General features: G+C 34.9%; 1 protein-coding gene across 7 annotated transcripts in view; it reads right to left on the reverse strand.

The window, feature by feature from the left end:
- LOC106582262 (nck-associated protein 1) overlaps positions 1-26,655 on the reverse strand; it is a 95,024-nt gene that overhangs the window by 55,174 nt on the left and 13,195 nt on the right. For 4 of the 7 annotated variants that reach the window (XM_014165153.2, XM_014165155.2, XM_045704720.1 and 1 more), the window contains 10 exons: positions 26,493-26,585; positions 26,209-26,265; positions 25,888-26,030; positions 25,595-25,685; positions 25,220-25,357; positions 21,695-21,743; positions 21,261-21,417; positions 21,028-21,084; positions 20,816-20,912; positions 285-391 (listed from right to left, as the gene is read on the reverse strand). In XM_014165153.2, coding sequence (XP_014020628.1) covers positions 285-391; positions 20,816-20,912; positions 21,028-21,084; positions 21,261-21,417; positions 21,695-21,743; positions 25,220-25,357; positions 25,595-25,685; positions 25,888-26,030; positions 26,209-26,265; positions 26,493-26,585 — 989 coding nt within the window. The remainder of the gene's footprint in view (positions 1-284; positions 392-20,815; positions 20,913-21,027; positions 21,085-21,260; positions 21,418-21,694; positions 21,744-25,219; positions 25,358-25,594; positions 25,686-25,887; positions 26,031-26,208; positions 26,266-26,492; positions 26,586-26,655) is intronic. The other 3 variants (XM_014165154.2, XM_014165157.2, XM_014165160.2) reach the window with 1 other exon arrangement.

A 26,655-nucleotide genomic window follows, 5' to 3' on the forward strand; every position in this document is an offset into this window, starting at 1 on the left:
GTTGCATGTTGCGTTGTATTTTTATTTAGCAGAAGAGAATAGAAGACCTAAACTTCATTAGTATGCTCAATACTCCTACACACCATGGCTTTCCTTAAAGGGTCATTTTATTCATACATCTTTGAGACATAGCACTTTGAGCCTCCTGATGGCAGTCAATCAAGAGAAAAACGTGTCACGAAGATGCATTTTCACACAGACTTTTCCAAGAAGTAAACACAGGGCCACTACATTTCATGAGGGGAAACCCCATAGTTACAAGTTGAGTCAGTAGGATGTCTTACTTGTCAATAAAGTCATCTGTGCTCTTCTTCTGGATGTTGTCTGCATGTCGTAGCAGCCAAATGATCTCATCCCGAGCGAACGACAGAGCCATGAATACAAACAGGGCCTAGGCAGAGAACAGGAGTCAGGTTTTATAGTTAATATCACCCATCAATTAGACATGACAGCCCACTTAGAGAGCGTAAGGACTACTGGATCTAAACAGGTCATTCCGGATTTGATTCCTAATCCTCTGACCCCTTTAAAGTTAGTCCAACTAGCATTATCATGTTAACACAACTAGAGTGCCTATAGTGTTAGTCCAACTAGCATTATCATGTTAACACAACTAGAGTGCCTATAGTGTTAGTCCAACTAGCATTATCATGTTAACACAACTAGAGTGCCTATAGTGTTAGTCCAACTACCATTACCATGTTAACACAACTAGAGTGCCTATAGTGTTAGTCCAACTAGCATTACCATGTTAACACAACTAGAGTGCCTATAGTGTTTGTCCAACTAGCATTATCATGTTAACACAACTAGAGTGCCTATAGTGTTAGTCCAACTACCATTATCATGTTAACACAACTAGAGTGCCTATAGTGTTTGTCCAACTAGCATTATCATGTTAACACAACTAGAATGCCTATAGTGTCAGTCAAACTAGCATTATCATGTTAACACAACTAGAGTGCCTATACCATAGTGTTAGTCCAACTAGCATTATCATGTTAACACAACTAGAGTGCCTATAGTGTCAGTCCAACTAGCATTATCATGTTAACACAACTAGAGTGCCTATAGTGTTAGTCCAACTAGCATTATCATGTTAACACAACTAGAGTGCCTATAGTGTCAGTCCAACTAGCATTATCATGTTAACACAACTAGAATGCCTATAGTTTTAGTCCAACTAGCAATATCATGTTAACACAACTAGTGCCTATACGAGTGTCAGTCCAACTAGCATTATCATGTTAACACAACTAGAGTGCCTATAGTGTTAGTCCAACTAGCATTATCATGTTAACACAACTAGAGTGCCTATAGTGTTAGTCCAACTAGCATTATCATGTTAACACAACTAGAGTGCCTATAGTGTTAGTCCAACTAGCATTATCATGTTAACACAACTAGAGTGCCTATAGTGTTAGTCCAACTAGCATTATCATGTTAACACAACTAGAGTGCCTATAGTGTTAGTCCAACTAGCAATATCATGTTAACACAACTAGAGTGCCTATAGTGTTAGTCCAACTAGCATTATCATGTTAACACAACGAGTGTATAGTGTTAGTCCAACACAGGAGGTGGTGGCACCTTAATTGGGGAGGACGGGCTCATGGTATTGGCTGGAGCGGAATGATATCAAATACATCTAACACGTGGTTTCCATGTGTTTGATGCCATTCCATTTACTCAGTTCCAGACATTATTGTGAGCCGTCCTCCCCTCAGCAGCCTCCTCTGTAGTCCAACTAGCATTATGTTAAAACAACTAGAATGCCTATAGTGTTAGTCCAACTAGCATTATGTTAACACAACTAGAATGCCTATAGTGTTAGTCCAACTAGCATTATGTTAAAACAACTAGAATGCCTATAGTGTTAGTCCAACTAGCATTATGTTAAAACAACTAGAATGCCTATAGTGTTAGTCCAACTAGTATTATGTTAACACAACTAGAATGCCTATAGTGTTAGTCCAACTAGCATTATGTTAACACAACTAGAATGCCTATAGTGTTAGTCCAACTAGCATTATGTTAAAACAACTAGAATGCCTATAGTGTTAGTCCAACTAGTATTATGTTAACACAACTAGAATGCCTAGTGTTAGTCCAACTAGCATTATGTTAACACAACTAGAATGCCTATAGTGTTAGTCCAACTAGTATTATGTTAACACAACTAGAATGCCTAGTGTTAGTCCAACTAACATTATGTTAACACAACTAGAATGCCTATAGTGTTAGTCCAACTAGCATTATGTTAAAACAACTAGAATGCCTATAGTGTTAGTCCAACTAGTATTATGTTAACACAACTAGAATGCCTATAGTGTTAGTCCAACTAGCATTATGTTAAAACAACTAGAATGCCTATAGTGTTAGTCCAACTAGCATTATGTTAAAACAACTAGAATGCCTATAGTGTTAGTCCAACTAGTATTATGTTAACACAACTAGAATGCCTATAGTGTTAGTCCAACTAACATTATGTTAACACAACTAGAATGCCTATAGTGTTAGTCCAACTAGCATTATGTTAAAACAACTAGAATGCCTATAGTGTTAGTCCAACTAACATTATGTTAACACAACTAGAATGCCTATAGTGTTAGTCCAACTAGTATTATGTTAAAACAACTAGAATGCCTATAGTGTTAGTCCAACTAGCATTATGTTAACACAACTAGAATGCCTATAGTGTTAGTCCAACTAGCATTATGTTAAAACAACTAGAATGCCTATAGTGTTAGTCCAACTAACATTATGTTAACACAACTAGAATGCCTATAGTGTTAGTCCAACTAGCATTATGTTAAAACAACTAGAATGCCTATAGTGTTAGTCCAACTAGCATTATGTTAAAACAACTAGAATGCCTATAGTGTTAGTCCAACTAGCATTATGTTAACACAACTAGAATGCCTATAGTGTTAGTCCAACTAGCATTATGTTAACACAACTAGAATGCCTATAGTGTTAGTCCAACTAGCATTATGTTAACACAACTAGAATGCCTATAGTGTTAGTCCAACTAACATTATGTTAAAACAACTAGAATGCCTATAGTGTTAGTCCAACTAGCATTATGTTAAAACAACTAGAATGCCTATAGTGTTAGTCCAACTAGCATTATGTTAAAACAACTAGAATGCCTATAGTGTTAGTCCAACTAGCATTATGTTAACACAACTAGAATGCCTATAGTGTTAGTCCAACTAGCATTATGTTAAAACAACTAGAATGCCTATAGTGTTAGTCCAACTAGCATTATGTTAACACAACTAGAATGCCTATAGTGTTAGTCCAACTAGCATTATGTTAAAACAACTAGAATGCCTATAGTGTTAGTCCAACTAACATTATGTTAACACAACTAGAATGCCTATAGTGTTAGTCCAACTAACATTATGTTTTCACAACTAGAATGCCTATAGTGTTAGTCCAACTAACATTATGTTAACACAACTAGAATGCCTATAGTGTTAGTCCAACTAGCATTATGTTAAAACAACTAGAATGCCTATAGTGTTAGTCCAACTAACATTATGTTAAAACAACTAGAATGCCTATAGTGTTAGTCCAACTAGTATTATGTTAAAACAACTAGAATGCCTATAGTGTTAGTCCAACTAGCATTATGTTAACACAACTAGAATGCCTATAGTGTTAGTCCAACTAGCATTATGTTAAAACAACTAGAATGCCTATAGTGTTAGTCCAACTAACATTATGTTAACACAACTAGAATGCCTATAGTGTTAGTCCAACTAGCATTATGTTAAAACAACTAGAATGCCTATAGTGTTAGTCCAACTAGCATTATGTTAACACAACTAGAATGCCTATAGTGTTAGTCCAACTAGTATTATGTTAACACAACTAGAATGCCTATAGTGTTAGTCCAACTAGCATTATGTTAACACAACTAGAATGCCTATAGTGTTAGTCCAACTAGCATTATGTTAACACAACTAGAATGCCTATAGTGTTAGTCCAACTAGCATTATGTTAACACAACTAGAATGCCTATAGTGTTAGTCCAACTAGCATTATGTTAACACAACTAGAATGCCTATAGTGTTAGTCCAACTAGCATTATGTTAAAACAACTAGAATGCCTATAGTGTTAGTCCAACTAGTATTATGTTAAAACAACTAGAATGCCTATAGTGTTAGTCCAACTAGCATTATGTTAAAACAACTAGAATGCCTATAGTGTTAGTCCAACTAACATTATGTTAAAACAACTAGAATGCCTATAGTGTTAGTCCAACTAGCATTATGTTAAAACAACTAGAATGCCTATAGTGTTAGTCCAACTAGTATTATGTTAACACAACTAGAATGCCTATAGTGTTAGTCCAACTAGCATTATGTTAAAACAACTAGAATGCCTATAGTGTTAGTCCAACTAACATTATGTTAAAACAACTAGAATGCCTATAGTGTTAGTCCAACTAGCATTATGTTAACACAACTAGAATGCCTATAGTGTTAGTCCAACTAGCATTATGTTAAAACAACTAGAATGCCTATAGTGTTAGTCCAACTAGCATTATGTTAAAACAACTAGAATGCCTATAGTGTTAGTCCAACTAGCATTATGTTAACACAACTAGAATGCCTATAGTGTTAGTCCAACTAACATTATGTTAACACAACTAGAATGCCTATAGTGTTAGTCCAACTAGCATTATGTTAACACAACTAGAATGCCTATAGTGTTAGTCCAACTAGCATTATGTTAACACAACTAGAATGCCTATAGTGTTAGTCCAACTAGCATTATGTTAAAACAACTAGAATGCCTATAGTGTTAGTCCAACTAACATTATGTTAACACAACTAGAATGCCTATAGTGTTAGTCCAACTAGTATTATGTTAACACAACTAGAATGCCTATAGTGTTAGTCCAACTAGCATTATGTTAAAACAACTAGAATGCCTATAGTGTTAGTCCAACTAACATTATGTTAACACAACTAGAATGCCTATAGTGTTAGTCCAACTAGCATTATGTTAAAACAACTAGAATGCCTATAGTGTTAGTCCAACTAGCATTATGTTAAAACAACTAGAATGCCTATAGTGTTAGTCCAACTAGTATTATGTTAACACAACTAGAATGCCTATAGTGTTAGTCCAACTAACATTATGTTAACACAACTAGAATGCCTATAGTGTTAGTCCAACTAGCATTATGTTAACACAACTAGAATGCCTATAGTGTTAGTCCAACTAGCATTATGTTAAAACAACTAGAATGCCTATAGTGTTAGTCCAACTAGCATTATGTTAACACAACTAGAATGCCTATAGTGTTAGTCCAACTAGCATTATGTTAAAACAACTAGAATGCCTATAGTGTTAGTCCAACTAGCATTATGTTAAAACAACTAGAATGCCTATAGTGTTAGTCCAACTAGCATTATGTTAACACAACTAGAATGCCTATAGTGTTAGTCCAACTAACATTATGTTAACACAACTAGAATGCCTATAGTGTTAGTCCAACTAACATTATGTTAAAACAACTAGAATGCCTATAGTGTTAGTCCAACTAGTATTATGTTAACACAACTAGAATGCCTATAGTGTTAGTCCAACTAGCATTATGTTAACACAACTAGAATGCCTATAGTGTTAGTCCAACTAGCATTATGTTAAAACAACTAGAATGCCTATAGTGTTAGTCCAACTAACATTATGTTAACACAACTAGAATGCCTATAGTGTTAGTCCAACTAGCATTATGTTAACACAACTAGAATGCCTATAGTGTTAGTCCAACTAACATTATGTTAACACAACTAGAATGCCTATAGTGTTAGTCCAACTAGCATTATGTTAAAACAACTAGAATGCCTATAGTGTTAGTCCAACTAGCATTATGTTAACACAACTAGAATGCCTATAGTGTTAGTCCAACTAGCATTATGTTAACACAACTAGAATGCCTATAGTGTTAGTCCAACTAGCATTATGTTAACACAACTAGAATGCCTATAGTGTTAGTCCAACTAACATTATGTTAAAACAACTAGAATGCCTATAGTGTTAGTCCAACTAGCATTATGTTAACACAACTAGAATGCCTATAGTGTTAGTCCAACTAGCATTATGTTAAAACAACTAGAATGCCTATAGTGTTAGTCCAACTAACATTATGTTAACACAACTAGAATGCCTATAGTGTTAGTCCAACTAACATTATGTTAACACAACTAGAATGCCTATAGTGTTAGTCCAACTAACATTATGTTAACACAACTAGAATGCCTATAGTGTTAGTCCAACTAACATTATGTTAACACAACTAGAATGCCTATAGTGTTAGTCCAACTAACATTATGTTAAAACAACTAGAATGCCTATAGTGTTAGTCCAACTAGTATTATGTTAACACAACTAGAATGCCTATAGTGTTAGTCCAACTAGTATTATGTTAAAACAACTAGAATGCCTATAGTGTTAGTCCAACTAACATTATGTTAAAACAACTAGAATGCCTATAGTGTTAGTCCAACTAGCATTATGTTAACACAACTAGAATGCCTATAGTGTTAGTCCAACTAACATTATGTTAACACAACTAGAATGCCTATAGTGTTAGTCCAACTAGCATTATGTTAACACAACTAGAATGCCTATAGTGTTAGTCCAACTAACATTATGTTAACACAACTAGAATGCCTAGTGTTAGTCCAACTAACATTATGTTAACACAACTAGAATGCCTATAGTGTTAGTCCAACTAACATTATGTTAAAACAACTAGAATGCCTATAGTGTTAGTCCAACTAGCATTATGTTAACACAACTAGAATGCCTATAGTGTTAGTCCAACTAGTATTATGTTAACACAACTAGAATGCCTATAGTGTTAGTCCAACTAGCATTATGTTAAAACAACTAGAATGCCTATAGTGTTAGTCCAACTAACATTATGTTAACACAACTAGAATGCCTATAGTGTTAGTCCAACTAACATTATGTTAACACAACTAGAATGCCTATAGTGTTAGTCCAACTAACATTATGTTAACACAACTAGAATGCCTATAGTGTTAGTCCAACTAGTATTATGTTAAAACAACTAGAATGCCTATAGTGTTAGTCCAACTAGCATTATGTTAACACAACTAGAATGCCTATAGTGTTAGTCCAACTAACATTATGTTAACACAACTAGAATGCCTATAGTGTTAGTCCAACTAACATTATGTTAACACAACTAGAATGCCTATAGTGTTAGTCCAACTAACATTATGTTAAAACAACTAGAATGCCTATAGTGTTAGTCCAACTAGCATTATGTTAACACAACTAGAATGCCTATAGTGTTAGTCCAACTAGCATTATGTTAAAACAACTAGAATGCCTATAGTGTTAGTCCAACTAACATTATGTTAACACAACTAGAATGCCTATAGTGTTAGTCCAACTAACATTATGTTAACACAACTAGAATGCCTATAGTGTTAGTCCAACTAACATTATGTTAACACAACTAGAATGCCTATAGTGTTAGTCCAACTAACATTATGTTAACACAACTAGAATGCCTATAGTGTTAGTCCAACTAACATTATGTTAAAACAACTAGAATGCCTATAGTGTTAGTCCAACTAGTATTATGTTAACACAACTAGAATGCCTATAGTGTTAGTCCAACTAGTATTATGTTAAAACAACTAGAATGCCTATAGTGTTAGTCCAACTAACATTATGTTAAAACAACTAGAATGCCTATAGTGTTAGTCCAACTAGCATTATGTTAACACAACTAGAATGCCTATAGTGTTAGTCCAACTAACATTATGTTAACACAACTAGAATGCCTATAGTGTTAGTCCAACTAGCATTATGTTAACACAACTAGAATGCCTATAGTGTTAGTCCAACTAACATTATGTTAACACAACTAGAATGCCTAGTGTTAGTCCAACTAGTATTATGTTAAAACAACTAGAATGCCTATAGTGTTAGTCCAACTAACATTATGTTAACACAACTAGAATGCCTATAGTGTTAGTCCAACTAACATTATGTTAAAACAACTAGAATGCCTATAGTGTTAGTCCAACTAACATTATGTTAAAACAACTAGAATGCCTATAGTGTTAGTCCAACTAGCATTATGTTAACACAACTAGAATGCCTATAGTGTTAGTCCAACTAACATTATGTTAACACAACTAGAATGCCTATAGTGTTAGTCCAACTAGCATTATGTTAACACAACTAGAATGCCTATAGTGTTAGTCCAACTAGCATTATGTTAACACAACTAGAATGCCTATAGTGTTAGTCCAACTAGCATTATGTTAACACAACTAGAATGCCTATAGTGTTAGTCCAACTAACATTATGTTAACACAACTAGAATGCCTATAGTGTTAGTCCAACTAACATTATGTTAACACAACTAGAATGCCTATAGTGTTAGTCCAACTAGCATTATGTTAACACAACTAGAATGCCTATAGTGTTAGTCCAACTAGTATTATGTTAAAACAACTAGAATGCCTATAGTGTTAGTCCAACTAGTATTATGTTAAAACAACTAGAATGCCTATAGTGTTAGTCCAACTAGCATTATGTTAAAACAACTAGAATGCCTATAGTGTTAGTCCAACTAGCATTATGTTAACACAACTAGAATGCCTATAGTGTTAGTCCAACTAACATTATGTTTTCACAACTAGAATGCCTATAGTGTTAGTCCAACTAACATTATGTTAAAACAACTAGAATGCCTATAGTGTTAGTCCAACTAGCATTATGTTAAAACAACTAGAATGCCTATAGTGTTAGTCCAACTAGCATTATGTTAAAACAACTAGAATGCCTATAGTGTTAGTCCAACTAGTATTATGTTAAAACAACTAGAATGCCTATAGTGTTAGTCCAACTAACATTATGTTAAAACAACTAGAATGCCTATAGTGTTAGTCCAACTAGCATTATGTTAACACAACTAGAATGCCTATAGTGTTAGTCCAACTAACATTATGTTAAAACAACTAGAATGCCTATAGTGTTAGTCCAACTAGCATTATGTTAAAACAACTAGAATGCCTATAGTGTTAGTCCAACTAGCATTATGTTAACACAACTAGAATGCCTATAGTGTTAGTCCAACTAACATTATGTTAACACAACTAGAATGCCTATAGTGTTAGTCCAACTAGTATTATGTTAAAACAACTAGAATGCCTATAGTGTTAGTCCAACTAGCATTATGTTAAAACAACTAGAATGCCTATAGTGTTAGTCCAACTAGCATTATGTTAACACAACTAGAATGCCTATAGTGTTAGTCCAACTAACATTATGTTAACACAACTAGAATGCCTATAGTGTTAGTCCAACTAGTATTATGTTAAAACAACTAGAATGCCTATAGTGTTAGTCCAACTAACATTATGTTAACACAACTAGAATGCCTATAGTGTTAGTCCAACAAGCATTATGTTAAAACAACTAGAATGCCTATAGTGTTAGTCCAACTAGCATTATGTTAAAACAACTAGAATGCCTATAGTGTTAGTCCAACTAGCATTATGTTAAAACAACTAGAATGCCTATAGTGTTAGTCCAACTAACATTATGTTAACACAACTAGAATGCCTATAGTGTTAGTCCAACTAGTATTATGTTAAAACAACTAGAATGCCTATAGTGTTAGTCCAACTAACATTATGTTAAAACAACTAGAATGCCTATAGTGTTAGTCCAACTAACATTATGTTAACACAACTAGAATGCCTATAGTGTTAGTCCAACTAGTATTATGTTAAAACAACTAGAATGCCTATAGTGTTAGTCCAACTAGTATTATGTTAACACAACTAGAATGCCTATAGTGTTAGTCCAACTAGTATTATGTTAAAACAACTAGAATGCCTATAGTGTTAGTCCAACTAACATTATGTTAACACAACTAGAATGCCTATAGTGTTAGTCCAACTAACATTATGTTAAAACAACTAGAATGCCTATAGTGTTAGTCCAACTAACATTATGTTAACACAACTAGAATGCCTATAGTGTTAGTCCAACTAACATTATGTTAACACAACTAGAATGCCTATAGTGTTAGTCCAACTAACATTATGTTAACACAACTAGAATGCCTATAGTGTTAGTCCAACTAACATTATGTTAACACAACTAGAATGCCTATAGTGTTAGTCCAACTAGTATTATGTTAAAACAACTAGAATGCCTATAGTGTTAGTCCAACTAGCATTATGTTAACACAACTAGAATGCCTATAGTGTTAGTCCAACTAGCATTATGTTAAAACAACTAGAATGCCTATAGTGTTAGTCCAACTAGCATTATGTTAACACAACTAGAATGCCTATAGTGTTAGTCCAACTAGTATTATGTTAAAACAACTAGAATGCCTATAGTGTTAGTCCAACTAACATTATGTTAAAACAACTAGAATGCCTATAGTGTTAGTCCAACTAGCATTATGTTAACACAACTAGAATGCCTATAGTGTTAGTCCAACTAGTATTATGTTAAAACAACTAGAATGCCTATAGTGTTAGTCCAACTAACATTATGTTAAAACAACTAGAATGCCTATAGTGTTAGTCCAACTAGCATTATGTTAAAACAACTAGAATGCCTATAGTGTTAGTCCAACTAACATTATGTTTTCACAACTAGAATGCCTATAGTGTTAGTCCAACTAGCATTATGTTAACACAACTAGAATGCCTATAGTGTTAGTCCAACTAGCATTATGTTAACACAACTAGAATGCCTATAGTGTTAGTCCAACTAGCATTATGTTAAAACAACTAGAATGCCTATAGTGTTAGTCCAACTAACATTATGTTAACACAACTAGAATGCCTATAGTGTTAGTCCAACTAGTATTATGTTAACACAACTAGAATGCCTATAGTGTTAGTCCAACTAGCATTATGTTAAAACAACTAGAATGCCTATAGTGTTAGTCCAACTAACATTATGTTAACACAACTAGAATGCCTATAGTGTTAGTCCAACTAGCATTATGTTAAAACAACTAGAATGCCTATAGTGTTAGTCCAACTAGCATTATGTTAAAACAACTAGAATGCCTATAGTGTTAGTCCAACTAGTATTATGTTAACACAACTAGAATGCCTATAGTGTTAGTCCAACTAACATTATGTTAACACAACTAGAATGCCTATAGTGTTAGTCCAACTAGCATTATGTTAAAACAACTAGAATGCCTATAGTGTTAGTCCAACTAGCATTATGTTAACACAACTAGAATGCCTATAGTGTTAGTCCAACTAGCATTATGTTAAAACAACTAGAATGCCTATAGTGTTAGTCCAACTAGCATTATGTTAACACAACTAGAATGCCTATAGTGTTAGTCCAACTAGCATTATGTTAAAACAACTAGAATGCCTATAGTGTTAGTCCAACTAGCATTATGTTAAAACAACTAGAATGCCTATAGTGTTAGTCTAACTACCATTATGTTAACACAACTAGAATGCCTAGTGTTAGTCCAACTAACATTATGTTAACACAACTAGAATGCCTATAGTGTTAGTCCAACTAACATTATGTTAAAACAACTAGAATGCCTATAGTGTTAGTCCAACTAGCATTATGTTAACACAACTAGAATGCCTATAGTGTTAGTCCAACTAGTATTATGTTAACACAACTAGAATGCCTATAGTGTTAGTCCAACTAGCATTATGTTAAAACAACTAGAATGCCTATAGTGTTAGTCCAACTAACATTATGTTAACACAACTAGAATGCCTATAGTGTTAGTCCAACTAACATTATGTTAACACAACTAGAATGCCTATAGTGTTAGTCCAACTAACATTATGTTAACACAACTAGAATGCCTATAGTGTTAGTCCAACTAGTATTATGTTAAAACAACTAGAATGCCTATAGTGTTAGTCCAACTAGCATTATGTTAACACAACTAGAATGCCTATAGTGTTAGTCCAACTAACATTATGTTAACACAACTAGAATGCCTATAGTGTTAGTCCAACTAACATTATGTTAACACAACTAGAATGCCTATAGTGTTAGTCCAACTAACATTATGTTAAAACACCTAGAATGCCTATAGTGTTAGTCCAACTAGCATTATGTTAACACAACTAGAATGCCTATAGTGTTAGTCCAACTAGCATTATGTTAAAACAACTAGAATGCCTATAGTGTTAGTCCAACTAACATTATGTTAACACAACTAGAATGCCTATAGTGTTAGTCCAACTAACATTATGTTAACACAACTAGAATGCCTATAGTGTTAGTCCAACTAACATTATGTTAACACAACTAGAATGCCTATAGTGTTAGTCCAACTAACATTATGTTAACACAACTAGAATGCCTATAGTGTTAGTCCAACTAACATTATGTTAAAACAACTAGAATGCCTATAGTGTTAGTCCAACTAGTATTATGTTAACACAACTAGAATGCCTATAGTGTTAGTCCAACTAGTATTATGTTAAAACAACTAGAATGCCTATAGTGTTAGTCCAACTAACATTATGTTAAAACAACTAGAATGCCTATAGTGTTAGTCCAACTAGCATTATGTTAACACAACTAGAATGCCTATAGTGTTAGTCCAACTAACATTATGTTAACACAACTAGAATGCCTATAGTGTTAGTCCAACTAGCATTATGTTAACACAACTAGAATGCCTATAGTGTTAGTCCAACTAACATTATGTTAACACAACTAGAATGCCTAGTGTTAGTCCAACTAGTATTATGTTAAAACAACTAGAATGCCTATAGTGTTAGTCCAACTAACATTATGTTAACACAACTAGAATGCCTATAGTGTTAGTCCAACTAACATTATGTTAAAACAACTAGAATGCCTATAGTGTTAGTCCAACTAACATTATGTTAAAACAACTAGAATGCCTATAGTGTTAGTCCAACTAGCATTATGTTAACACAACTAGAATGCCTATAGTGTTAGTCCAACTAACATTATGTTAACACAACTAGAATGCCTATAGTGTTAGTCCAACTAGCATTATGTTAACACAACTAGAATGCCTATAGTGTTAGTCCAACTAACATTATGTTAACACAACTAGAATGCCTAGTGTTAGTCCAACTAGTATTATGTTAAAACAACTAGAATGCCTATAGTGTTAGTCCAACTAACATTATGTTAACACAACTAGAATGCCTATAGTGTTAGTCCAACTAACATTATGTTAAAACAACTAGAATGCCTATAGTGTTAGTCCAACTAACATTATGTTAACACAACTAGAATGCCTATAGTGTTAGTCCAACTAGTATTATGTTAAAACAACTAGAATGCCTATAGTGTTAGTCCAACTAGTATTATGTTAAAACAACTAGAATGCCTATAGTGTTAGTCCAACTAGTATTATGTTAAAACAACTAGAATGCCTATAGTGTTAGTCCAACTAGCATTATGTTAAAACAACTAGAATGCCTATAGTGTTAGTCCAACTAGCATTATGTTAACACAACTAGAATGCCTATAGTGTTAGTCCAACTAACATTATGTTTTCACAACTAGAATGCCTATAGTGTTAGTCCAACTAACATTATGTTAAAACAACTAGAATGCCTATAGTGTTAGTCCAACTAGCATTATGTTAAAACAACTAGAATGCCTATAGTGTTAGTCCAACTAGCATTATGTTAAAACAACTAGAATGCCTATAGTGTTAGTCCAACTAGTATTATGTTAAAACAACTAGAATGCCTATAGTGTTAGTCCAACTAACATTATGTTAAAACAACTAGAATGCCTATAGTGTTAGTCCAACTAGCATTATGTTAACACAACTAGAATGCCTATAGTGTTAGTCCAACTAACATTATGTTAAAACAACTAGAATGCCTATAGTGTTAGTCCAACTAGCATTATGTTAAAACAACTAGAATGCCTATAGTGTTAGTCCAACTAGCATTATGTTAACACAACTAGAATGCCTATAGTGTTAGTCCAACTAACATTATGTTAACACAACTAGAATGCCTATAGTGTTAGTCCAACTAGTATTATGTTAAAACAACTAGAATGCCTATAGTGTTAGTCCAACTAACATTATGTTAACACAACTAGAATGCCTATAGTGTTAGTCCAACAAGCATTATGTTAAAACAACTAGAATGCCTATAGTGTTAGTCCAACTAGCATTATGTTAAAACAACTAGAATGCCTATAGTGTTAGTCCAACTAGCATTATGTTAACACAACTAGAATGCCTATAGTGTTAGTCCAACTAGTATTATGTTAAAACAACTAGAATGCCTATAGTGTTAGTCCAACTAACATTATGTTAAAACAACTAGAATGCCTATAGTGTTAGTCCAACTAACATTATGTTAACACAACTAGAATGCCTATAGTGTTAGTCCAACTAGTATTATGTTAAAACAACTAGAATGCCTATAGTGTTAGTCCAACTAGCATTATGTTAACACAACTAGAATGCCTATAGTGTTAGTCCAACTAGTATTATGTTAAAACAACTAGAATGCCTATAGTGTTAGTCCAACTAACATTATGTTAACACAACTAGAATGCCTATAGTGTTAGTCCAACTAACATTATGTTAAAACAACTAGAATGCCTATAGTGTTAGTCCAACTAACATTATGTTAACACAACTAGAATGCCTATAGTGTTAGTCCAACTAACATTATGTTAACACAACTAGAATGCCTATAGTGTTAGTCCAACTAACATTATGTTAACACAACTAGAATGCCTATAGTGTTAGTCCAACTAACATTATGTTAACACAACTAGAATGCCTATAGTGTTAGTCCAACTAGTATTATGTTAAAACAACTAGAATGCCTATAGTGTTAGTCCAACTAGCATTATGTTAACACAACTAGAATGCCTATAGTGTTAGTCCAACTAGCATTATGTTAAAACAACTAGAATGCCTATAGTGTTAGTCCAACTAGCATTATGTTAACACAACTAGAATGCCTATAGTGTTAGTCCAACTAGTATTATGTTAAAACAACTAGAATGCCTATAGTGTTAGTCCAACTAACATTATGTTAAAACAACTAGAATGCCTATAGTGTTAGTCCAACTAGCATTATGTTAACACAACTAGAATGCCTATAGTGTTAGTCCAACTAGTATTATGTTAAAACAACTAGAATGCCTATAGTGTTAGTCCAACTAGCATTATGTTAAAACAACTAGAATGCCTATAGTGTTAGTCCAACTAACATTATGTTTTCACAACTAGAATGCCTATAGTGTTAGTCCAACTAACATTATGTTTTCACAACTAGAATGCCTATAGTGTTAGTCCAACTAACATTATGTTAACACAACTAGAATGCCTATAGTGTTAGTCCAACTAACATTATGTTAACACAACTAGAATGCCTATAGTGTTAGTCCAACTAACATTATGTTAAAACAACTAGAATGCCTATAGTGTTAGTCCAACTAGCATTATGTTAACACAACTAGAATGCCTATAGTGTTAGTCCAACTAGCATTATGTTAACACAACTAGAATGCCTATAGTGTTAGTCCAACTAACATTATGTTAACACAACTAGAATGCCTATAGTGTTAGTCCAACTAACATTATGTTAAAACAACTAGAATGCCTATAGTGTTAGTCCAACTAACATTATGTTAAAACAACTAGAATGCCTATAGTGTTAGTCCAACTAACATTATGTTAACACAACTAGAATGCCTATAGTGTTAGTCCAACTAACATTATGTTAAAACAACTAGAATGCCTATAGTGTTAGTCCAACTAACATTATAGTTAAAACAACTAGAATGCCTATAGTGTTAGTCCAACTAACATTATGTTAACACAACTAGAATGCCTATAGTGTTAGTCCAACTAGCATTATGTTAAAACAACTAGAATGCCTATAGTGTTAGTCCAACTAGCATTATGTTAACACAACTAGAATGCCTATAGTGTTAGTCCAACTAGCATTATGTTAACACAACTAGAATGCCTATAGTGTTAGTCCAACTAGTATTATGTTAAAACAACTAGAATGCCTATAGTGTTAGTCCAACTAGCATTATGTTAACACAACTAGAATGCCTATAGTGTTAGTCCAACTAACATTATGTTAAAACAACTAGAATGCCTATAGTGTTAGTCCAACTAACATTATGTTAACACAACTAGAATGCCTATAGTGTTAGTCCAACTAGCATTATGTTAAAACAACTAGAATGCCTATAGTGTTAGTCCAACTAGCATTATGTTAAAACAACTAGAATGCCTATAGTGTTAGTCCAACTAGCATTATGTTAACACAACTAGAATGCCTATAGTGTTAGTCCAACTAGCATTATGTTAACACAACTAGAATGCCTATAGTGTTAGTCCAACTAGTATTATGTTAACACAACTAGAATGCCTATAGTGTTAGTCCAACTAGTATTATGTTAACACAACTAGAATGCCTATAGTGTTAGTCCAACTAGCATTATGTTAACACAACTAGAATGCCTATAGTGTTAGTCCAACTAGCATTATGTTAAAACAACTAGAATGCCTATAGTGTTAGTCCAACTAACATTATGTTAACACAACTAGAATGCCTATAGTGTTAGTCCAACTAGCATTATGTTAACACAACTAGAATGCCTATAGTGTTAGTCCAACTAACATTATGTTAAAACAACTAGAATGCCTATAGTGTTAGTCCAACTAGCATTATGTTAACACAACTAGAATGCCTATAGTGTTAGTCCAACTAACATTATGTTAACACAACTAGAATGCCTATAGTGTTAGTCCAACTAGCATTATGTTAACACAACTAGAATGCCTATAGTGTTAGTCCAACTAGCATTATGTTAAAACAACTAGAATGCCTATAGTGTTAGTCCAACTAGCATTATGTTAAAACAACTAGAATGCCTATAGTGTTAGTCCAACTAGCATTATGTTAACACAACTAGAATGCCTATAGTGTTAGTCCAACTAGCATTATGTTAACACAACTAGAATGCCTATAGTGTTAGTCCAACTAACATTATGTTAACACAACTAGAATGCCTATAGTGTTAGTCCAACTAGCATTATGTTAAAACAACTAGAATGCCTATAGTGTTAGTCCAACTAGCATTATGTTAAAACAACTAGAATGCCTATAGTGTTAGTCCAACTAGCATTATGTTAACACAACTAGAATGCCTATAGTGTTAGTCCAACTAGCATTATGTTAAAACAACTAGAATGCCTATAGTGTTAGTCCAACTAGCATTATGTTAAAACAACTAGAATGCCTATAGTGTTAGTCCAACTAACATTATGTTAAAACAACTAGAATGCCTATAGTGTTAGTCCAACTAGCATTATGTTAACACAACTAGAATGCCTATAGTGTTAGTCCAACTAGTATTATGTTAACACAACTAGAATGCCTATAGTGTTAGTCCAACTAGCATTATGTTAAAACAACTAGAATGCCTATAGTGTTAGTCCAACTAACATTATGTTAACACAACTAGAATGCCTATAGTGTTAGTCCAACTAACATTATGTTAAAACAACTAGAATGCCTATAGTGTTAGTCCAACTAACATTATGTTAACACAACTAGAATGCCTATAGTGTTAGTCCAACTAACATTATGTTAACACAACTAGAATGCCTATAGTGTTAGTCCAACTAACATTATGTTAACACAACTAGAATGCCTATAGTGTTAGTCCAACTAACATTATGTTAACACAACTAGAATGCCTATAGTGTTAGTCCAACTAGTATTATGTTAAAACAACTAGAATGCCTATAGTGTTAGTCCAACTAGCATTATGTTAACACAACTAGAATGCCTATAGTGTTAGTCCAACTAGCATTATGTTAAAACAACTAGAATGCCTATAGTGTTAGTCCAACTAGCATTATGTTAACACAACTAGAATGCCTATAGTGTTAGTCCAACTAGCATTATGTTAAAACAACTAGAATGCCTATAGTGTTAGTCCAACTAACATTATGTTAAAACAACTAGAATGCCTATAGTGTTAGTCCAACTAGCATTATGTTAACACAACTAGAATGCCTATAGTGTTAGTCCAACTAGCATTATGTTAAAACAACTAGAATGCCTATAGTGTTAGTCCAACTAACATTATGTTAAAACAACTAGAATGCCTATAGTGTTAGTCCAACTAGCATTATGTTAAAACAACTAGAATGCCTATAGTGTTAGTCCAACTAACATTATGTTTTCACAACTAGAATGCCTATAGTGTTAGTCCAACTAACATTATGTTTTCACAACTAGAATGCCTATAGTGTTAGTCCAACTAACATTATGTTAAAACAACTAGAATGCCTATAGTGTTAGTCCAACTAACATTATGTTAACACAACTAGAATGCCTATAGTGTTAGTCCAACTAACATTATGTTAAAACAACTAGAATGCCTATAGTGTTAGTCCAACTAGCATTATGTTAACACAACTAGAATGCCTATAGTGTTAGTCCAACTAACATTATGTTAACACAACTAGAATGCCTATAGTGTTAGTCCAACTAACATTATGTTAAAACAACTAGAATGCCTATAGTGTTAGTCCAACTAACATTATGTTAAAACAACTAGAATGCCTATAGTGTTAGTCCAACTAACATTATGTTAAAACAACTAGAATGCCTATAGTGTTAGTCCAACTAACATTATGTTAAAACAACTAGAATGCCTATAGTGTTAGTCCAACTAGCATTATGTTAAAACAACTAGAATGCCTATAGTGTTAGTCCAACTAGCATTATGTTAACACAACTAGAATGCCTATAGTGTTAGTCCAACTAGCATTATGTTAACACAACTAGAATGCCTATAGTGTTAGTCCAACTAGTATTATGTTAAAACAACTAGAATGCCTATAGTGTTAGTCCAACTAGCATTATGTTAACACAACTAGAATGCCTATAGTGTTAGTCCAACTAACATTATGTTAAAACAACTAGAATGCCTATAGTGTTAGTCCAACTAACATTATGTTAACACAACTAGAATGCCTATAGTGTTAGTCCAACTAGTATTATGTTAACACAACTAGAATGCCTATAGTGTTAGTCCAACTAGCATTATGTTAAAACAACTAGAATGCCTATAGTGTTAGTCCAACTAGCATTATGTTAACACAACTAGAATGCCTATAGTGTTAGTCCAACTAACATTATGTTAAAACAACTAGAATGCCTATAGTGTTAGTCCAACTAGTATTATGTTAAAACAACTAGAATGCCTATAGTGTTAGTCCAACTAGTATTATGTTAACACAACTAGAATGCCTATAGTGTTAGTCCAACTAGTATTATGTTAACACAACTAGAATGCCTATAGTGTTAGTCCAACTAGTATTATGTTAACACAACTAGAATGCCTATAGTGTTAGTCCAACTAACATTATGTTAAAACAACTAGAATGCCTATAGTGTTAGTCCAACTAACATTATGTTAACACAACTAGAATGCCTATAGTGTTAATCCAACTAACATTATGTTAAAACAACTAGAATGCCTATAGTGTTAGTCCAACTAGTATTATGTTAACACAACTAGAATGCCTATAGTGTTAGTCCAACTAACATTATGTTAAAACAACTAGAATGCCTATAGTGTTAGTCCAACTAACATTATGTTAACACAACTAGAATGCCTATAGTGTTAATCCAACTAACATTATGTTAAAACAACTAGAATGCCTATAGTGTTAGTCCAACTAGCATTATGTTAACACAACTAGAATGCCTATAGTGTTAGTCCAACTAACATTATGTTAACACAACTAGAATGCCTATAGTGTTAGTCCAACTAGTATTATGTTAACACAACTAGAATGCCTATAGTGTTAGTCCAACTAGTATTATGTTAAAACAACTAGAATGCCTATAGTGTTAGTCCAACTAGCATTATGTTAACACAACTAGAATGCCTATAGTGTTAGTCCAACTAGCATTATGTTAAAACAACTAGAATGCCTAGTGTTAGTCCAACTAACATTATGTTAACACAACTAGAATGCCTATAGTGTTAGTCCAACTAACATTATGTTAAAACAACTAGAATGCCTATAGTGTTAGTCCAACTAGTATTATGTTAAAACAACTAGAATGCCTATAGTGTTAGTCCAACTAACATTATGTTAAAACAACTAGAATGCCTATAGTGTTAGTCCAACTAACATTATGTTAAAACAACTAGAATGCCTATAGTGTTAGTCCAACTAGCATTATGTTAAAACAACTAGAATGCCTATAGTGTTAGTCCAACTAACATTATGTTAACACAACTAGAATGCCTATAGTGTTAGTCCAACTAACATTATGTTAACACAACTAGAATGCCTATAGTGTTAGTCCAACTAACATTATGTTAACACAACTAGAATGCCTATAGTGTTAGTCCAACTAGCATTATGTTAACACAACTAGAATGCCTATAGTGTTAGTCCAACTAGCATTATGTTAACACAACTAGAATGCCTATAGTGTTAGTCCAACTAACATTATGTTAACACAACTAGAATGCCTATAGTGTTAGTCCAACTAGTATTATGTTAACACAACTAGAATGCCTATAGTGTTAGTCCAACCAGAGAGCAGGTGCTGAGCTGTGGTTGAGTGGCAACACTCCCGGCAGAAGCCACATATACAAATCTCCCTAACTGAGACTGGGGTTCAATCCACTGTTTCTCCCACCTGCCTGTATCCCCTTCTGATTTCATAACTGTCTAAATGGAGCCGTGATGAAAGAGCAGTGGTGCAGTACCTTAGGGCCCAGTAATCCTGGCTGGTCAGATAGGACTGTGGCCAGCTCCTTCAGGGCAGATCTCAAGAACTTGCGTCTTTCTCTGTGCATCAAGCCTCTGTAACAAAACAAACAACCACATTCTGAGAGGATAGTGTGGCAAATACCATTTCAAATCTCTGTGTTGAATTGTATCCTAAACAGTCAATTAGATACATTTGAGAGGCACTTACGCATGTGACAGAGCTTGTTCTTTGCACTCTTTGATGTCATTCACACGCTTATTGTAGCTGTGAAATGAAAAGGAAGAATAGTTAATTTACTCATACACACTTGCCTAGGTATATAAATGCCTGGGCATTTCTTAAACTGTCCCTCATTGAGCATGCCTTTCAGTCCAGGACTACGCTTAATCTGAGTCCAGGAAAACAGCCCATAAGGTCAGTGTTAATGTGTGATCCCTCACCCGCGGATGTTGATGAAGAGGTCCTCAGCAGCCTTGTGGATGTGGAACACCTCGTCTCTGAAGAGACAGAGGCAGGTGCTGCTCTGAAGAGCCAGCTTCCACAGGCTCAGAGCTGCCTGGTCGCTGTTCAGGACCCCATGACACAGGATGAAGCCAACTGACACAGAAACACAAGGACAGAGTGAGAGTTAGATGCACAGAAATAAGATTGTGAAACATTCAAACAAATACGGTATTTGTGGGGAATAAGAATATTTAGACTGATTTATATTTTTACCTGTGTTTTAAAGTGTTATGCTTTTAGATATGTACATTGATGTTAAATACACCTGTACCTGAACCATGAATTTTTTTTTTTTAAATGATCCCCATTCCCTCCAATGGTATAAACCTATCAAATCAATTAAGTCAGACTGTACTCTATAAACACTTACATACTATCCACTTCTCCATGGCATCCAGGGACAAGTATTCACAGGGCATCTAGAACAAACAGAATCATAGGTTAATGCATGTGGCTGTGAGCAGGAAATGGTGTGATTGGAGATCCACAGTGCCTATAGAAAGTCTACACCATTGAACTGTTTTCATATTTTGTTGCATTACAAAGTGGGATTTAAATAGATTGAATTTTCATTTTTGCTCCACACAAAATATTCCATAATTTCAAAGTGAAAAGAAAATTCAACAAATGAAATTACTAAAATACACAACCAGTCAAATGTTTGAACACACCTACTCATTCAAGTTTTTTTCCCCCTTATTTTTACTATTTTCTACATTGTAGAAAAATAGTGAAGATGTTAAAACTACTAAATAACACATATGGAATCATGTAATAACCCCCAAAAATGGTGTGAAACTAAATCTAAATATATTTTATATTTGAGATTCTTCAAAAAGTAGCCACCCCTTGCCTTGATGACAGCTTTGCACACTCTTGGCATTCTCTCAACCAGCTTCATGAGGAATGCTTTTCCAACAGTCTTGAAGGAGTTCCCACATATGTTGAGCACTTGTTGGCAGCTTTTCCTTCACTCTGCGGTCCAACTCATCCCAAACCATCTCAATTGGGTTAAGGTCGGGTGATTGTGGAGGCCAGGTCATCTGATGCAGCACTTCATCACTCTCCTTCTTGGTCAAATAGCCCTTACACAGCCTGGAGGTGTGTTGGGTCATTGTCCTGCTGACAAAAAAAAAAAAATGATAGTCCCACTAAGCGCAAACCAGATGGGATGGCATATCGCTGCAGATTGCTGTGGTAGCCATGCTGGTTACGTGTGCCTTGAATTCTAAATAATTCACAGACAGTGTCACCAGCAAAGCACCCCCACACCCTCCTCCTCCATGGTTCATGGTGGGAACCACACATGCAGAGATCATCTGTTCACCTACTCTGCATCTCACAAAGACATGGCGGTTGGAACCAAAAACCTCAACATTTGGACTCATCAGATATCCACTGCTCGTGTTTCTTGGCCCAAGCAAGTCTCTTCTTGTTGGTGTTCTTTAGCTGTGGTTTATTTGCAGGAATTCGACCATGAAGGCCTGATTCACGCAGTCTCCTCTGAACAGTTGATGTTGAGATGTGTCTGTTACTTGAACTCTGTGAAGCATTTATTTGGGCTGCAATTTCTGAGGCTGGTAACTCTAATGAACTTATCCTCTGCAGCAGAGGTAACTCTTGGTCTTCCTTTCCTGTGGCGGGTCCTCATGAGAGCCAGTTTCAACATAGCGCTTGATGGTTTTTGCCACTGAACTTGAAGAAACTTTCAAAGTTCTTAAAATGTTCCATATTGACTGACCTTCATGTCTTAAAGTAATGATGGACTGTTGTTTCCCTTTGCTTATTTGAGCTGTTCTTGCCATAATATGGACATGGTCTTTTACCAAATAGGGCTGTCTTCTATATACCACCCCTGCCTTGTCACAACACAAGTGATTGGCTCAAACACATTAAGAAGGAAAGAAATTCCACACATGAACTTTTAACAAGGCACACCTGCTAGTTGAAATGCATTACAGGTGACTACTTCATGAAGCTGGTTGAGAGAATGCCAAGAGTGTGCAAAGCTGTCATCAAGGCAAAGGGTGGCTACTTTGAAGAATCTCAAATCTAAAATATATTTTGATTTGTTTAACACTTTTTTGGTTACTAGATGATTCCATATGTGTTATTTCATAGTTTTGATGTCTTCACTATTATTCTACAATGTAGAAAATAGTAAAATAAAGAAAAGCCCTTGAATGAGTAGGTGTGTCCAAACTTTTGACTGGTACTATAGCTGTTACACAAGTACTCACCCCCTTTGTTCTGACAAGTCTACATTAGTTCAGAAGTAAATGTGACTTAACAAATCACATGAATAAGTTATTTGTACTCACAATGTGTGAAATAATATGGGTTCACATGATTTCTGAACGACTACCCCTTCCTCTGGACCGTACATCTTTAAGGTCCCTCAGTTAAGTATTGAATTTAAAGCACAGATTCAACTACAAAGACCAGGGAGTTTCAAAAGCCTCAAAAAAGGGAAGTGATTGGTAGATGGGTAACAATAACAAATCAGACATTGAATATAAGAATGGTCAAGTTAATAATTATGTGGATTATGTATTAAACCACCCAGACACATAAAATATAGTCATCCTTCTGAACTGAGCTGCAGGACAGGAATGAAACTGCTCAGGGATGTTATCATGAGGCCATTGGTGATTTTAAAACAGCTACAGAGTTCAATGGCTGTGATGGGAGAGAACTGAGAATGCTTTAACTGCATTGTAGTGATTCCACAATAATGACCTAAATGACAGTGAAAAGAAGAATACAAATATACAGAATAAAAATATTCCAAATCATGCATCTTGTATGCAACAAGGCACTAAAGTAATACTGCCCCAAAAAATCCTAGAGGAAACCCTGCTTCAGCCGGCTTTACACCAGACACTGGGAGAGGAATTCACCTCCTGAGGCGAGAATTTCCGTTTTGACTTAAATCTGCTTGAAAATCTATGGCAAGACTTGAAAATTATAGTATAGCCATGATCCCCAATACCTTGACAGACCTTGAAGAATTTTGAAAATAATACTAGGCAAATATTGCACAATACTAGTGTGCAAAGCTCTTATGAGACTTTCCCAAGAAGACTCATAGCTGTAATCGCTGCCAAAGGTGATTCTCACATGTATTGACTCAATGGGATGAATACTTATCTAATGAAGATATTAGTGCTTTATTTTTCATTAAGCCAAAAAAATACAAAATTGCATTTTTCTTCCACTTTGACATTACAGTATTTTGTGTATATCGTTGACAAAAAAAATGACAATTTTAATCCCTCTATGTAACACAATAACATTTGAAGTAATCCAAGGGGCTGTAGACTTTCTATAGGGAGGCAGTGTATTGATGGGACTGCGTGGCTCAAGTACGGCACTAGCAACACCGTAGTCATGGGTTCAACTCCTGGAGAGATCCCATTACTGCACTGTAATGTCTGTGTCTGTGTCTGACTGGGCTGGGTTGAGCACGGTAACTCACTGTGTCTGACTGGGCTGGGTTGAGCACGGTAACTCACTGTGTCTGACTGGGCTGGGTTGAGCACGGTAACTCACTGTGTCTGACTGGGCTGGGTTGAGCACGGTAACTCACTGTGTCTGACTGGGCTGGGTTGAGCACGGTAACTCACTGTGTCTGACTGGGCTGGGTTGAGCACGGTAACTCACTGTGTCTGACTGGGCTGGGTTGTTGAGCACGGTAACTCACTGTGTCTGACTGGGCTGGGTTGAGCACGGTAACTCACTGTGTCTGACTGGGCTGGGTTGAGCACGGTAACTCACTGTGTCTGACTGGGCTGGGCTGGGTTGAGCACGGTAACTCACTGTGTCTGACTGGGTGTTGGGTTGAGCACGGTAACTCACTGTGTCTGACTGGGCTGGGTTGAGCACGGTAACTCACTGTGTCTGACTGGGCTGGGTTGAGCATGGTGCTAGGAGCACTGATGAGACTGAGTAGCTGGGCGTTCCTCCACTGGTCAGCAGACAGGTTTCTCCTGGGGTAAACCATCTGGAGGGAGAGCAGGGCGTCTGACAACGACTACAGGGGAGGGAGAGATTGATTTAAGACAGTTTATATTAACTTTCATGAATAAGCATTAATCAACTATTAACACGTATGTATTTTATTATTAGTAAACATTTAAAAACAATATAAGCATTTATAAACATGGCTTAAGCATAAAAGTTATAATACAGTGTAACCAAAAGATGTGTTATCACTGTCAGTGCTCAGGACAAGAACATAACATGTTGACATATAGGTGACACTATTCACCTTCCCATGTGGAACAAACTCCTCCATCATCTTTTTCAGCGGGTTCTCGTAGTCAACGATCATCTGTCCCAGCCTAGGGTACTCTCGATCACTGGATGGGGAACAAACATACAACAATGTTGTTGATATTTCTATTTCTAAGGGATTTCTAAGTCCGAATCAACAATACAATGAGTGTTTTAGTCCTGCATTACATTTTCCCTATAATACTATGCGATTTTAATATAATGCCACTGGAACTGTACGTATAAAAGCTTTAAGCTTAACTTATTTGAATATTAATATTGTTTTACCTTGATCCATGTGTCATTTCATGGGCATAGTTGTAGAGGCCAATGATAGCTTTCCTCTCTTCAATCCGAGACAGTAGCATCATTAGGTTAGTGTAGGTCACTACTAAGTCAAGGTAGTTTTTGGTCAGGTCAAAGTTTACAGTCTGTAGAAAGATATGGGAACAAAATCAGGAACAACATCAAGACCGACCTACTTCGCCCCTTAGGGTCAGCGTACTTATCTCCTCCAAGTAAAAACATAACATCTTTGAGATATAGTCTTGGAGGAATAACCAAAAGCATCCTGTAATTACATGTATTGTATAAATAAATGTGTCTTACAATATCAAAGAATACTTGGCAAGCATCGATAGTGTTCAGCAGCTCACAGACATGGTCCTGGAAGCAGAGAAAGAAAATAGTATTTATATACATTTCACAGTATAGTACCTTGATAATAAGTGTAACTTTGATTTGTGATGGATTATCATTACACATGTATATAAAGTACTGTACATTGGTATCAAGACAGTCATATTATGCTCCTGCTACTGCTTATTTGACAATGGATCTTAAAACCTGTTCTCTATTTTCACTACAATGAATGATGCTTAAGTTGCACATACCTTAAACTCCATCACATCTACAAATGTGAAGTAATACAATGCTAGATTCTTAAGGATTTCAGACTTCTCTTTTTGTAGTTGTGCAAGCTGTTGCTGTAGAAAAAAAAGACATGATTGTAACAAAAACAAGGTGCTCTAAAGTTAAACATAGGAGACACAAAGG

This window comes from Salmo salar, chromosome ssa21 (assembly GCF_905237065.1).
Source record: "Salmo salar chromosome ssa21, Ssal_v3.1, whole genome shotgun sequence".
Lineage (NCBI taxonomy): Eukaryota > Metazoa > Chordata > Actinopteri > Salmoniformes > Salmonidae > Salmo > Salmo salar.